The sequence below is a fragment of the Callithrix jacchus genome, chromosome 2 (genome assembly GCF_049354715.1).
Source record: "Callithrix jacchus isolate 240 chromosome 2, calJac240_pri, whole genome shotgun sequence".
In the NCBI taxonomy this organism is placed as follows: Eukaryota; Metazoa; Chordata; class Mammalia; order Primates; family Cebidae; genus Callithrix; species Callithrix jacchus.
The window spans coordinates 170601933-170616470 of record NC_133503.1 but is presented as its reverse complement, the minus strand read 5'-3'; the positions used below and the strand labels follow the sequence as shown (position 1 = coordinate 170616470).

General features: G+C 42.5%; 1 protein-coding gene across 7 annotated transcripts in view; it reads right to left on the bottom strand.

Moving 5' to 3' along the window:
* The window catches only part of AGXT2 (alanine--glyoxylate aminotransferase 2), a 45548-nt gene that overhangs the window by 11891 nt on the left and 19119 nt on the right, over positions 1-14538 (bottom strand). For 4 of the 7 annotated variants that reach the window (XM_035291694.3, XM_002745068.7, XM_035291695.3 and 1 more), the window contains exons 8-12: positions 11137-11237; positions 10480-10572; positions 4557-4689; positions 3047-3138; positions 302-451 (exon numbers count right to left, since the gene is read on the bottom strand). In XM_035291694.3, coding sequence (XP_035147585.1) covers positions 302-451; positions 3047-3138; positions 4557-4689; positions 10480-10572; positions 11137-11237 — 569 coding nt within the window. The remainder of the gene's footprint in view (positions 1-301; positions 452-3046; positions 3139-4556; positions 4690-10479; positions 10573-11136; positions 11238-14538) is intronic. The other 3 variants (XM_035291696.3, XM_078365611.1, XM_078365612.1) reach the window with 1 other exon arrangement.

The window sequence follows — 14538 nt, the reverse complement described above, 5'->3', positions numbered from 1 at the left end:
CTCCCCAAATAATTTCCTCTCTTCCCTGTATTTCTAAGTATCAGTCACTGCCTTTGTGCTTTGCCTAGGATGGCAAGGATAATGTTGGTTTCTTTTCCCAAATGGTCTCCCTCATCCCTCTAGAATTCTTGATTATCTGCCAGCATTTTGTTCATACTCAACACTCTCTACGAATCTCTGAAGGGCTTTGTTGTTTGTGTGCACTCTCTCCCTGAGAGTAAATGAAGTTTAGCCAGTGCTTCCCTCTCTATCTCCTGCTGGCCCCAGGCAGCTGCAGAGAGCGGAGCAGATGAGCACCTACCTTATCCTGCACCATTTCTATGCCTATCATGAGGCCTTTGCCTCGGACGTCTCCAACAATTTCAAACTCATCCTTCAGCTTAGCAAACTTTAGCAACATGTAGGTCCCAACTTCTTGACTGTTTCCCTGTAGATTTTCTTCTTTAATCACCTATTGAGAGAAAGCCCCAGATGACCTTACATGGCAGAAGTTCTAAGATGGACTGAGAGTTGTGGAGAAGTCACTGGAAGTCACAAGAAGTTATGACCCTCTTGTAACTCAACCAAACAGAGTGCCGAACAAGTCTAGTGTGACCACAAGGACTACAGAAGTCTTAGGGGAGGGGACATGCCTCTGCCCCCAACTCCCTCACCTTCAGAGGTGGCTAAGAATTTAGGAAAAAATAAAAGGTGTGTCTCACTGCAGTTGAAAATGTAGATTCTGTAATCCTGAGGCTTGTTATTGCCAGGATTTTCTGAGAACTGGGATACAGTCGTGTATAAGGCAAATGCTCTGAGGAAATCAGTATCACAGGTGCTTTCCCTACTGAAAGATGGTGACCTTTGCTCAGCAGCTCTCAGCCAGACATAGGCTCTCATAGCCCAAGCAGCCTGGTCTGGGGCTCTAGCCTCTTTGGCTGAGCCCAAAGCCAGGGCACAGAAGATATAAAATGATTTTCATCTAAGTTCTACTCACAGCAAACACCTGTGGTTCTTGACAAGACACAGGAAATATACTATATTTTTATTTACCTGGCAATAATTGCATGACTCCAGGCAAACCTTGTTATTTTTAGAGACCTATTTGTTCACCTAAACTTTCTCTACCTTCTAAATTGGTTGAGGTAACAAAGCACTTTTAAAAAGAAGTTGGCAACGTTGGCAATGTTGGCTCATGCTTGTAATACCAGCACTTTGGGAGGCAGGTGGATCACTTGAGGTCAGGAGTTCAAGACTAGCCTGGCCAACATGGTGAAACCCCATCTCTACTAAAAATACAAAAATTAGCTGGGTGCGGTGCTGCGTGCCTGTAATCCCAGCTATTCAGGAGGATGAGGCATGAGAATCTCTTGAACCTGGGAGGCGGAGTGATCCAAGGTTGTGCCCCTGCACTCCAGCCTGAGTGACAGAGGAAGACTCTTTAAAAAAAAAAAAAAAGGCAGTGTCTACAAAGTGAAATAAATGACACATTCCTACCCATACTTTCTCATTTCATTATTTAATTGTATTTGAAGATAACTAATTAGCAAGGGCAGCATTTACTTATTTAATTTTATTTAAAAATACTTAAAATTTTTTCTTTCAATAGATAAATCAAGTTCATGGTCAAAAATCAGGAAGTGTAATTGCTGGTGGGACTGCAAATTAGTACAACCTCTGTGGAAAACAGCATGAAGATTTCTCAAAGAACTAAATGTTCTGCCCTTTGGTCTAGCAATCCCACTTCTGGGCATCTACCCAAAGGAAAAAAAGCCATTATAGCAAAAAGACATCTGCACATGTATGTTTATTGTAGTGCTATTCACAATTGCAAAGATATGGAACCAATTGATGAATGGATAAAGAAATGGTACACACACACACACACACACACACACACACACCCCATGGAATATTATTCAGCCACAAAAAGAAAATAATGTCTTTTGCAGCAACTAATAAGTGTTCTCACTTACAGATGGGAGCTAAGCTATGGAAACACAGTAGACATTGGAGACTCAGAAAGGGGGAAGGAAGAAGTGGGGCGAGGGATGAAAAATTACATATTGGGTACAATGTACACTACTTGGGTGATGGTGTTCTAAAGTCTTAGATTTTGCCACCATACAGTTATCCAAGTAACCAAAAACTTGTATTCCAAAAGCTATTGAAATAAATAAATAAATAATACATATATATGTATATGTACATATATACATACACACGTATATGTCAGCAAGTATAAAAGTATATACACAGAATGCCTCTTGCTGACCCCTTGTCCCCAGTCACCAAGTTTTTCTCCCCACAAAAAACCACCATCATTTACTTCTTCGACACTCTTCCAGAAATTTGTTATAGTTCTTTAAGCAAATGATATTAGGCATGTTAGCAAGAATAATAAAAAAAATCTTTTTTAACAGACGAGATCCCAGGCTAAATCAATGATGTAGGGTTGAACAGCTGAATTATCTTGCCGTAGCTTGGAGAACTCAGTGTCTCCGTAGTTATTCAATTTCTAATAGTCAACAATAGGAAGGAAGAAAAAATACACAAGACAAGGCCAACATGAAACTAATTACAAGAATAGCAGTTAGCATCTGTAAATCACTACCCAGATAATGAAGAAATTTCAGTGCAACCAGTTGGCTAGGAAAATTCTTATGTTTCCCATGTATGTGAGGTTTAGTATATATTATTTCTTTTTCTTTCTTTCTGTTTTTTTTTTTTTTTTTTGAGACAGAGTCTCGCTCTGTTGCCCAGGCTGGAGTGCAGTGGCATGATCTCAGCTCACTGCAACCTCTGCCTTCTAGGTTCAAGCGATCTCCAGCCTGAGAGTAGCTGGGACTATGCCTCACCCTGCCGAGTAGCTGGGACTATATTATTTCTTATTCAATACTTCAAGCACCCAAAGTAGATCTTTAAAAAGGGAGAAGGCCTCTTAAATGGAAATCTAACTTTAATGGATAAACTGTGAATTAACTCTCCCCTTCAATAATGCAGCATGATAGGGTTCTGCTCAGTCATTTGTGAAATGAGTGAGGTTAATGTGGCAGCTGGAACCAACCTCAAGCACAGCAGATCCAACCGCACAGGCCAACGGGTTTCCTCCAAAGGTGTTGAAGTGCTGCAGGCGTTTTGCCAAGGATTTCGCAATCTCTAGAGGGAGAAAATAGAAGGTGTGGAAAGAGGACACATTCCTGTGCGCCATCTCTCATCCTGCCATTTGGATTACAGTTACTTCGTGTTGTAAAGGGCATCCTATCTAATTCATCCTTCATTCACCTGATACTAGGTGTTAGGGACTGAATTGTATCTCCTCATTCACCTGATAGTAGGTGTTAGGGACTGAATTGTGTCTCCTCATTCACCTGATACTAGGTGGTAGGGACTGAATTGTATCTCCTCATTCACCTGATACTAGGTGTTAGGGACTGAATTGTATCTCCTCATTCACCTGATAGTAGGTGTTAAGGACTGAATTGTGTCTCCTCATTCACCTGATACTAGGTGGTAGGGACTGAATTGTGTCTCCTCATTCACCTGATACTAGGTGTTAGGGACTGAATTGTATCTCCTCATTCACCTGATAGTAGGTGTTAGGGACTGAATTGTGTCTCCTCATTCACCTGATACTAGGTGTTAGGGACTGAATTGTATCTCCTTATTCACCTGATAGTAGGTGTTAGGGACTGAATTGTATCTCCTCATTCACCTGATAGTAGGTGTTAGGGACTGAATTATGTCTCCTCATTCACCTGATAGTAGGTGTTAGGGACTGAATTGTGTCTCCTCATTCACCTGATACTAGGTGTTAGGGACTGAATTGTATCTCCTCAAAATTTATATGGTTGAAGCCTTAACCCTGAATATTTGGAGATAGTGCCTTTAAATAGGTAATTAGGTTAAATAAGTTCATGAGGGTTGGGTTCTAGCTAATCCCAATGGACTGGTTTTCTTATAAGAAAAGGAAGAGACACCTTTCCTTTTTCCACCCCACTCTCCCTCTTCAATATACCTTGATAGTGTGGTGGAACCCTGCATTTCATTGTAGGCATGGGAGAGTTAGTTTTTCCTACAGCAAAATCAGAAAGTGCTGGCCTGCGGATTGGGGCACAGGGGCTCACGCCTGTACTCTGGTAGGCCAACGTGGGCGGATTACCTGAGGTTAGAAGTTTGAGACCAGCCTGGCCAACATGGTGAAACCCCGTCTCTACTAAAAATACAAAAATTAGCTGGGCACGGTGGTGCACACCTGTAATCCCAGCTACTCAGGAGGCTGACGCAGGAGAATTGCCTGAACCCGGGAAGCAAAGGTTTCAGTGAGCCAAGATCATACCATTGCACTCCAGCCTGGGTGACAGAGCAAAACTCTGTCTCCAAAAAAAAAAAAAAAAAAAGGTGGGGGGCTGGCTTTCTTCCATCTGTTTCACGGTCAGGCAGACAGTTTCTCTCTTTCGTTTGCTTGGGAAATGCATCGCGCATTTCCAATCCATACAGGTTCCAACACCTGTGTTTTATACTATAGCCCAATGTACGAGGCCCAGAAGCAGACACAAACTGCCTGTGGGTCCTACCTGGAGTGGTTACGACTGCTGCCATGGGAAAGCCATTCCCAATCCCTTTAGCCATCGTGACAATGTCAGGCAGGACATCGTGGGTTTGGAAGCCCCAGAAGTGAGAGCCCAGCCTTCCAAATCCTGTCTGCACCTGGGAAAACAAATTCAAAACCTCTGGAAAGCCTTCAAGAAATGCTGTTTTCTTTTCTGTTCTCTTCCCTTTCCTCCTCATTCTCCTCCTTCTCATTACGGCCATCATCAGCCATTATCATCAGCATCCTGTAGTATCATGGACGAAGCACTTAATGTGTGCCTGAACTGTTAGGCATCAAGAGTCATTTTCTAGCTTTGTGCAATTCTGGGTATGTTTCTTAAGTCCTTGGAACCTCTGTTAACTCATCCATCAAGTAGAAATATGACAATATGTCACGAGCTCTGTGAGGGTCATACAAACAATATGAAAGGCATCATTATGATTAACAATCTTTGATGAGCATCTCCTGTGTGTCAGAAAGCAGGGTAGAAATGTAGAGAAGCTGGGTCTGCCCCAGGATAGATGAAGCAGCAGTTACTGTCAGTTAAGTGGAGCTGGGGCACTTGCTCCAGCCCAGCGAACCTGGTCACCCTCTTCCCAGCGATGCCTTCCCCTTCCTGAGAACTGTGTCATGAGGAGGACCGAGTGGAGCCAGTTAACTCAGGGTTGAACTTCTCTAATCTAGAAATTGTTGTTTGGACTAAAAGTTGACCTTAGTTTTTTTGTGTATGCTGTTCGCTCTTTCTAGGAGACCCTCTTACTACTTCTTCATCTCACTGACTTCTGTGTGTCAAAACAAACTTTGCCATCACTTGGCTTCTGAAGGTTCTCCTGAGCCTTAGACTCCCTCTCAAGGTACTCTGGGCATGCTGCCATCAGACTTTCAAAGAGGACTATTATCACCAGTGGACATATCCAATGGCAGGGACTGTGTCTTCTTCCATTCTCCATCCACAACACCTAGTACAGTGCCTGATACAAAGTAGACATTTAGTAAGCACTTTCGGAATGAATGACAGGGTGGCAGAAGTGCCTGATTAAATAAAGCCACACACAAACATCTCCATGTACATTTCTGCCAGAGCCTTTCTGATGAAAGCTCCTTCGTCTCTTCCTGGCTCTTAGTCTCCCTGTCTGTCTCTCTCCACACATATACACAATGCAGAAAGGGGGTTAGAGATGTGGGCACTTGAAGCTGATTCTAACATCACTTAAAAGAGGGAGCTTCCAGGCCTGGCACGGTGGCTCATGCCTGTAATCTTAGCACTTTGGGAGGCTGAGGTGGGTGGATTATCTGAGGTCAGGAGTTTGAGACCAGCCTGGCCAACATGAGGAAACCTCATCTCTACTAAAATACAAAAATTAGTGGGCATGGTCGTGGGCACCTGTAATTCTAGCTACTGGGGAGGCTGAGGCAGGAGAATTACTTGAACCTGGGAGGAGGAGGTTGCAGTGACCCAAGATCGTGCTACTACCCTCCAGCCTGGGAGACAGAGTGAGACTCCGTTTCAAAACAAAACAAACAAAAAAAGAGTGAGCTTCCTTCTCAGATTCCTTTCTCTAGGCTGCTGCAGCAAAGACAGATTCTGGGGGTTCGAAGTAGATGATAGTGACCAACGTTGAAGAGCTTGACCTGGGAATCAGTCAGACCTGAGCTGCCTCCTTCCTCCTTATGAGCCTCTGGGCAGCGGACTGATTTCCCCAAATGAGATACTATAAAAGCTGCTCATGGAAAATCCATCCATTCTGTCTTCCTGCCTATCTTTCTTTTTCACTCCATCTAAATACCATACATAAATGGCATAAATGGTGAAAAATCAGATTGCTTGGACAATGTGTAACAGTGGAAAGGGGGCCCAGCATGACTAAATCCGTTTTGCTCCTAACCAGCTTGCTCTCACCCTTCCCCTGTGATGATGTCTTTTAGGTTAACTGCTTTTGTTTATCTCTGCATATAGGCTAACCAAACTATGGGAGGAATTTAGTTTATAGTTTAACTTTAAAGCAAGGATGCTTTAAAAAGAATCCCTAAGGAGATAAGAAGGGGGTACATACAAGTAACAATGTTACATTAAAAATTTATAGGCTGGGTCTCGTGGCTCACGCCTGTAATCTCAGCACTTTGGGAGGCCAAGGCTGGAGGATCACTTGAGGTTGGGAGTTCAAGACCAGCCTGACCAACATGGTGAACCCTATCTCTACTAAAAATGCGAAGTTAGCCAGGGGTGGTGATGTGCACTTGTTATCCCAGGTACTTGGGAGGCAGAGGCAGGAGAATCACTTAAAACTAGGAGGTGGAGGTTGCAGTGAGCCGAGGTTTCGCCATTGCACTCCAGCCTGGGGTACAAGAGTAAAACTCTGTCTCAAAAAAAATAAAATTATAACAGTATTGTGACCTGACCAAGGACAAAGACGTTTACCCTTGCTGTGGCCCAAATGTCTGTGGTCATCAGTCACCTATCGACTTCAACCTCCTTCCTCTTCCCCTTTCTCTTAACATAAAAGGAACCTACATTTGCTTAAGGTGGTTCTTTAGGACACAAGTCGGCATCTTCTTGGTTTGCCAGCTCCCCAAAACAAAGTGGTCTTCCTTGCCCCAATACCGTATCATTTGACTTACTGACTGTCTTGCAGCAAGTGGTACAAGCTTTGGACTCAGTTACAAATGCATGGAATTATGTAGAACAAGAAACCATGTTTAGTCACCAAGGAAGTATCTTAGTCACTGAGGAAGTATCAGTTTCATAGAATCTCACAGTAGTACAGAGATGGATCGTTCTAAGGTCCATAAACTCAAATGTCTTTGAAGATAAGGAGCATACATTAGGGAGAGAAGCAGGCTGGGTCACAACAGCAAGCAGTGGGGGACTCTGGGTGTGCACACCCTGCCTAAAGCAGTCAGTTTCAAACTCAAAGTCAGTCTATGCCAATATGGGCCCAGAGGCTGCCAGTTTTCTACCTTTAATCCAGATTCCACATTTTAAATAAAAGAATGCCACTGATCGTTAATTATGTGTCAGGCACTGTTCATAACACTTTGCCTGTATTAATTCAGTCAACAATTCTATAGTATGCCCCATTGCTATTATTCCCATATGTTAGTCCTTTCTCATGCTGCTGATAAAGATATACCCGAGACTGGGTAATTTATAAAGAAAAAGAGGTTTAAAGACTGGTTTAAGTCTTGTGCAAGACTGCTCCTCGACAGACCTGGCCCTCTGCACTCAGGGTTTTCCATCCTCTGTTCCTTCCCTTTCTGTCATGATTTGAATTTCTATACCATGCTCTGTCATTTTGGAGGGGCAGCTTGATACACTGGCTAGTGGTTTTGGGAGCCTGAGTCTGAGTCTTGGCTCTGTTCCTACCAATGGCATAAGCTTGACAGGTTATTTAACCACTTTGGACCTAAATTCACTTATATTTAAAATGAGATGATATGGTTTAGCTGTGTCCCACCCAAATCTCATCATTAATTGTAGCTCCCATAATTCCCATGTGTTGCAGGAGGGACCTGGTGGGAGGTAATTGAATTATGGGGGCAGTTTCCCCCATACTGTTCTTGTGGTGATGAAGAAGTCTCATGAGATCTGATGGTTTTATCAGGGGACCCCCTTTTTGCTTGGCTCTCATTCACTCTTGTCTGCTGCCATGTAAGATGTGCCTTTCTACTCCCACCACGATTGTTAGGCCTCCCCAACCACATGGAGCTATGTCCTTCAAACCTCTTTTTCTTTATAAATTACCCAATCTTGGGTATATCTTTATCAGTGGCATAAGAAAGGACTAATACATGGGAATAATAGCAATGGGGCATACTATAGAACTATTGATAGGTGTGGACTGAATTAATACAGGCAAAATATTATGAACAGTGCCTGACACATAGTAGGTACTTGGAAAGTTCCAGCTATCCTTATCTTTACCTAGTCATTGGGATGGTCCTTCTTAAGGATACCCTGTGTTAGACAGTTTTCAATTACATTTTTGAAAATCACAAAGCCACAAGACAGAAAATTCTGAAATTCATATTTTCTTTGAATTCAGCCTACCTTCTCTTTAATTAGTCTGACTGTGACAGCTTCACTATGTCCCGATTTGGAGGCCAAAGTTTATCCTTTTAGTGATGAAGCTAATTTTAAACTGACTGGATATACTCTTCTTTTTAAAATAGCAGATTAACATTCTCCAGCCAGGACTTTGATTGGTTTGCAGGCAGGTTGGAGGAAGGAGGATGGGCACAGCAGGAGCAAGCTGGCTCAAGTTGCCTGTGGCATACCAGGGACATCTAGTGTGCCTGGGCATAACAGAGACCAGGCTGCACAGGTGGAAATTGCAACATTTCTGCTGATAGGGCAGCTCAGTGTCAACTGTAGGGAATATTTATTGAATTTTTTTTAGGTGGGGTATTGTTCTGTTGCCCAGTCTGGAGTGCAATGGCATGATCTTGGCTCGTTGCAACCTCCGCCTCACCCCCTGCCCCCACCAGTCAAGCATTCTCCTGTTTCAGCCTCCTGAGTGGCCAGGGTTACAGGCATGCACTACCACATCCAGCTAATTTTTGTATTCTTAGTAGAGATGGGGTTTCATTGTGTTGGCTGAGCTGGTTTCCAACTCCTCACCTCAAGTGATCCACCCGCCTCAGCTTTCCAAAGAGCTGGGATTACAGGTGTCAGCCACCATGCCCGGCCTAGCTGTAGGGAATTTTCAGTTGAGGAAATGTATTCCAGCAATGATGGCTGGACTGAAATGGGTGTCAATAATACTTACAGGTTCACCACCTGTCCTTGGTCTAACCACCTGTTAGTCCAACCATGATAGGCCACCCAGCAGTGAGCCTGGACTTCAGTGACCCTAGTGATCATCCTCTGGTCTTTTAATTTCCATAGCTATTCTCAGTAGACAGAGGACTGCTTTCTCCAATACACTCTAATAAGAGGTGTAGTTATAAGTAAATTAATCCCTTTTGAAAACACACAGGCTAGCGCTCACATAGCCAATGAATTTTATTCCTATTAAAGTAATGCCCTTGGAGGCAGTGTGCTTATTCCACCAACGTTGCTTTAATTCAATCTATTTCACAAGTTTTTGGTAACTATTTTCAAATGCAGTATCTGCAGTGGTGGCACTCTTCTAATTTAGAGGCTCGATTACTATTATTATTTTAAAAACATTATTTCCAGGCAAGTTTTGTCAGAAAGGTATATGCTGCCAGGTTGATAGATACTATTTTGGCAAAAACAAAGATTAAAAACATGGCTACTGGACCGGGCATGGTGGCTCACACCTGTAATCTCAGCACTTTGGGAGGCCAAGATGGGCAGATCACTTGAGGTCAGGAGTTCAAGATCAGCCTGGCTAACATGGTGAAACCCTGTTTCTATTACAAATACAAAAATTAGCTGGGCGAGGTGGCGCATGCCTGTAGTTCCAGCTACTTCGGAGGCTGAGGCAGGAGGCTGCAGTGAGCCAAGATTGTAGCACTGCACTCCAGCCTGGATGGCAAAGTGAGACATTGTCTCAAGAAAACCAAACAAGTAGAAACAATAACAAAAAACTTTGTTATGAGATTAAATTTCCTATGTGGTTTGTCAGCCCCTGAAAGAATTCCTAGAAAGGAATTAAAAAATATATTGAGTCACGGTATAATAACATCACATAGGCCTGTTAGCAACTTATTTGATAGATGTCAGTTTGGATATTTAAGTTCTGTGGTACTTGCTAAACTGATCAGTGAATGTACTAGCAAACCAACCAGCCCGCTAGCAAAAGTTTCATTCGTTTGTAGGCACACTTTGGAATCCACAGAGCAGAGGCTTTCTGCCTGGAACACAGAGGAAGTTTAGGAGGTTTCTGTCTGTGCCTTGCCTGTTCCCACTACACTTAAAGGCACCCTTACATGCCACTTACTTCATCGGCAATGCACACGCCTCCCCTTGCCCGCACCAGCTCGAAGGCTTCCTTTAGAAACCCCTTTGGGTACTGGACAACTCCATTCACACCCTGCAAAAGACCAGACTAAGTAGACCTATAATAACAGCATCAGTTTTTTTAAAAGTATATAAAAAAGTTAGATCATCATCATCATTATCATGATAATAACACTACAGACTGATTAACAATACTCTGTATTGTTTCCAATACAGAGCAGTGTCCACTATGGGTGAAAAGAGGAGTTACTGCTCTATACCATAACTTCCAGAAAAAATGCAAACATTTATTATTTTCTGAGATTAGAAAACAGAATAAAGGAACTTGATGAGATTAAAGAAAGAGTTCTTCGGACAGTGTGGATGTTATTAAGCAGTTAAAAATAGCCAGGGTTTTCCCTTCTTAAGAATTTTAGGAGTTCAGTAGTTTCATCTGTCTGGTGGGAATGGAGGAGAAGGTTTTTGAAAGGTCATTTGAAAGTCAGTGTCTTCTTTTTTGCAAGGAGACCAAGAGAATGAATTGAGAGAGAAACACAGTGAGCACTTAATTCATTTGGAATTCTCTAGAATGTATGAGTTAAAACTTTCTGATAATTGCAGATTTAGCTCCATTAGTGTCTAAGGTTCATATACCCACTTGAATAGGTTCTGCAAAAAATCCAGCAATTGACTTGGCCACAGATGTATTCAGCATATCTTTGAATTGCTCAATATACAGATCTTTAGCTTGGCAGCAGTCTGCAAAAAACCAACAGAACAAACAACAGCATTTGAAAATATGAGCCTGATATCTAGAAGCATGGAGAAAAACAGGAAAAAAAACCAGGCAGTGTAAGTCAGTCACGGACTTCAGAATATGGGAAACTAGGGGGTGAGGATGTGCATTTCTGAAGGGGGAATATTCTGTCTGAACGACTTCTACTTTGGTTCAAGGAGGGAGATTAGGACAGCCATAAAGGCATAAACAAACCACTTCAATTCCTTCCATCTGGGAAAGAAACGTCCCAAAGTGTCATTGAGCTGGTATAGACAGCTGTTTCACCTAAGGCTGCCCATCCTCTCAAATGGGTGGATCTAACTCAAATGAAATTGGAGTGATTTCATCTATTTGAAAATAACTCTATTTACCTTTCATTGCCATTTAATCTGATGTGCAATTTTAAAGCTACAAAGTGTCTTTGTCTTTAGAGTTAGTAAATAAGTCTGCAGAACAATTAAAATTCAGTCTAAAGAGAAATGCTTGAGAGCCAGGTGACTTCCATCCATCGCAGCCCTTGGCACTTGGTCCTGTGTTTGCTTTTAACAGGTCTTTCCCCCATTGATCAGGAGGTTTTTGTGAACAGGAAATATGCCTTGTTCATTTCTAAAATCTCTGTGGCCAAGCAAGCTGTTTGGTACACTGTAGGTGCTCAGTAAATGTTTAATGCATTAAGAAGAAAATACTAACAAATAATAGAAATTACGGCTGGAGTGAGACATTGAGCAATTTTGCTTGAAAAACTTTCTTCTTTTTCTTTATTTTTTGAAGGTCTTTGTAATGGAGAAAACCAGTAAAGTGTCCTTGTTCAAGTGATCTGTCTTTAGTTCATTCATTCTCTTTTTGGCTGCATCTTACTGCTGACAAACCCAGCTGCTGAGTTTTAAATTTCAATAATGACTTTTGTATTACTAGAAAATATACTTGTTTTTAAAATTTGCTCTCTCATTCTGCACTGTGCCCTATCCCTTTTACATATTTTCAAGCTTATATTCGATTTTCTTGAAATGCATTAAATATATTCATGTTATAGTCAATCTGATAATTCTGTTATTTGAAATCCTTGCAGATCTCTTTCTTGATAGTGGGGTTTTGTGTGTTGTATGTTTAGTTTTGACAAGGAGCAGTTTATTTTCTTTGGAGTTTCACTTGTGAGAATTCTTTGAGGCCCAGAATGAGGTAGATCCGTCCAGAGCCTGTTTGAGTTTACAGCTTCCAAGCTTGCGGGGCATTACCAGTCTAAGATTCCTTTACATTATAAGCTTGAGAAAATGAGCCTTCATATGCAAAGCCTTGGAGGCCCAGCCTGCAGTGAGAGTTTCGGTGGTGGTCCCTCCCAGTCCCTTCACTTCCATTCAGCACCAGAATCCTTGCAGGCCCTTTAACCTGTGACGAGTTGTTCTCGGTGGTGTGTTTAATTCTAGTTGACACATGGATGAAGATGTGGCCTATTGGGGGCTCCAGATTTGTGGCAGGGGAGGGTTTTCTATAAGATCCCTTACTTCGGCTGGGCCCTGGACTTCGTCATCTCTTCCCTGCACTTCGTCATCTCTTCCCTGCACTCCACAGAGCCATCAACGTGGAAGCTTAAGGTTACCAGGTTACACAAATGCTCTCAGGGTCAAAGCTAGCTGCAGTGTCCTAATGACCTCTTTGGGTTTCTGAGAATTCATGCTTTCTTGTATGCTTTAAAGGGAATGCATTTCATTTTATCCAGGATTTTTAAAAATTGTTTTCCACGGGAGAAAACCCAGGCTATCAGGTTACCAGTACCAGCTGTCCATCCAGCTCAGTTGTCTTAGTAGTAACCATATTACTTTCCCATCCCACTTAAAAATACTAGAAACTGCCATGCTTCGCTAGCTGCGAGCCTCACCGCACAGACACATAGGCATAAATCCTATGGATGGGAGAGGACGAGAGGAGAGTGGGAAGATTGCCCAGCAGGCTTGCTCAAGCTCCAGAAACTTCCATCTGTGTGTCAAAATTGAAAGTGGGAGTCACCAAGGAAGCAGGAAAGGGGTGTGTGTGTGTGTGTGTGTGTGAGAGAGAGAGAGAGAGAGAGAGAGAGAGAGAGGAGAGAGAGAGAGAGAGAGAGAGAAACGAGAAACTCTACTCTGGAATAACAAAGGTCCCACATTAATTGTATCCATACATGACTGAACCTTCAAAACTTTTATCCACATCTGTCATTTGGTTCTAACAGCACCATGCAGTCTCTGAACTTAAACTTATATCCATAGATGGCAGAAGGAGTGCAGAGAAAGATGTGGATGGGATGCAAAGCCCTAACCCAAGAGACAGAGAAAGCAGTCTGGGAGAGGGGTCACCCCACACCATCCCAGTGCTTGCTTAGAGGTGTCAATGCAGTGCTATCTCCAGGGGGCTAAACAGAAGGAATAGAAACCTTCTGCAATCACCATCAAAACCAAAGCATAAGTATATTTTATGCCTCAGCTTTTCAGATTAAAAGTGGGGAAATACTAGCTTGCCCCGAACATATTTTTAGGTTACATGTGATATTCGGAAACTTCGATTGACAGAGGTACCTGATATCTTTGGTTAATTGGAGGTTGGTGGTTGAGGGTATGAGAAAGGGAGTAATGACAAGTATATCAAACCCTCAAAGTATGTTTTTGGCATCACTTGTGTTGTTTTGATGGGAAGAATATAGTAGAAAAGTCTGTGCCTCTAGAAACAAAAATTCCAAAATTTCCCCTTTTTATTAGGAAAGGAAGAGAAATCAACTTCAGATGACCCTAAAACATGGATCTGACCTATGTTCAAGAGACATGATTTGGAAATTTAACAAGCCCATTTATACTGGAGAAATCAAAGAGCAGAGCTTAAATTTGGCCAGAACTACAGCAAAGGTTTTGCTTGAACCTATGCTAGCTAGACCTTTCATGCGTTTTTCCCTCTCTGCCCACATGCTCAACAAAGAGAGAGTCACCGACTGTGATGTGCTTTTTACTTTATTTTACACTAGCTGCATTGGCTTATTGCTGTAACTCTTGCAGAGAGGATCGGTGCACTGGTGTCTTCATGAAACCCCAAGGGGTGAAAAGAGGATATTCTGTTGGACACTACAACAGAATGGCAAAGGAAAAATTTATTCCAGCTAGTGGTACAGAAAGAGTTATGCTGAGTGAGGAACCAAGAAAGAACTACAATTTTTAAGAAAAACAAAACTTGCCTTCCAAAAGAAGAAGAATGACATGATCAGTACCAGGTTTGGGACATGGGGGGGGGGCAGTAGGTGATGAGGAGTGAGTCTCATCA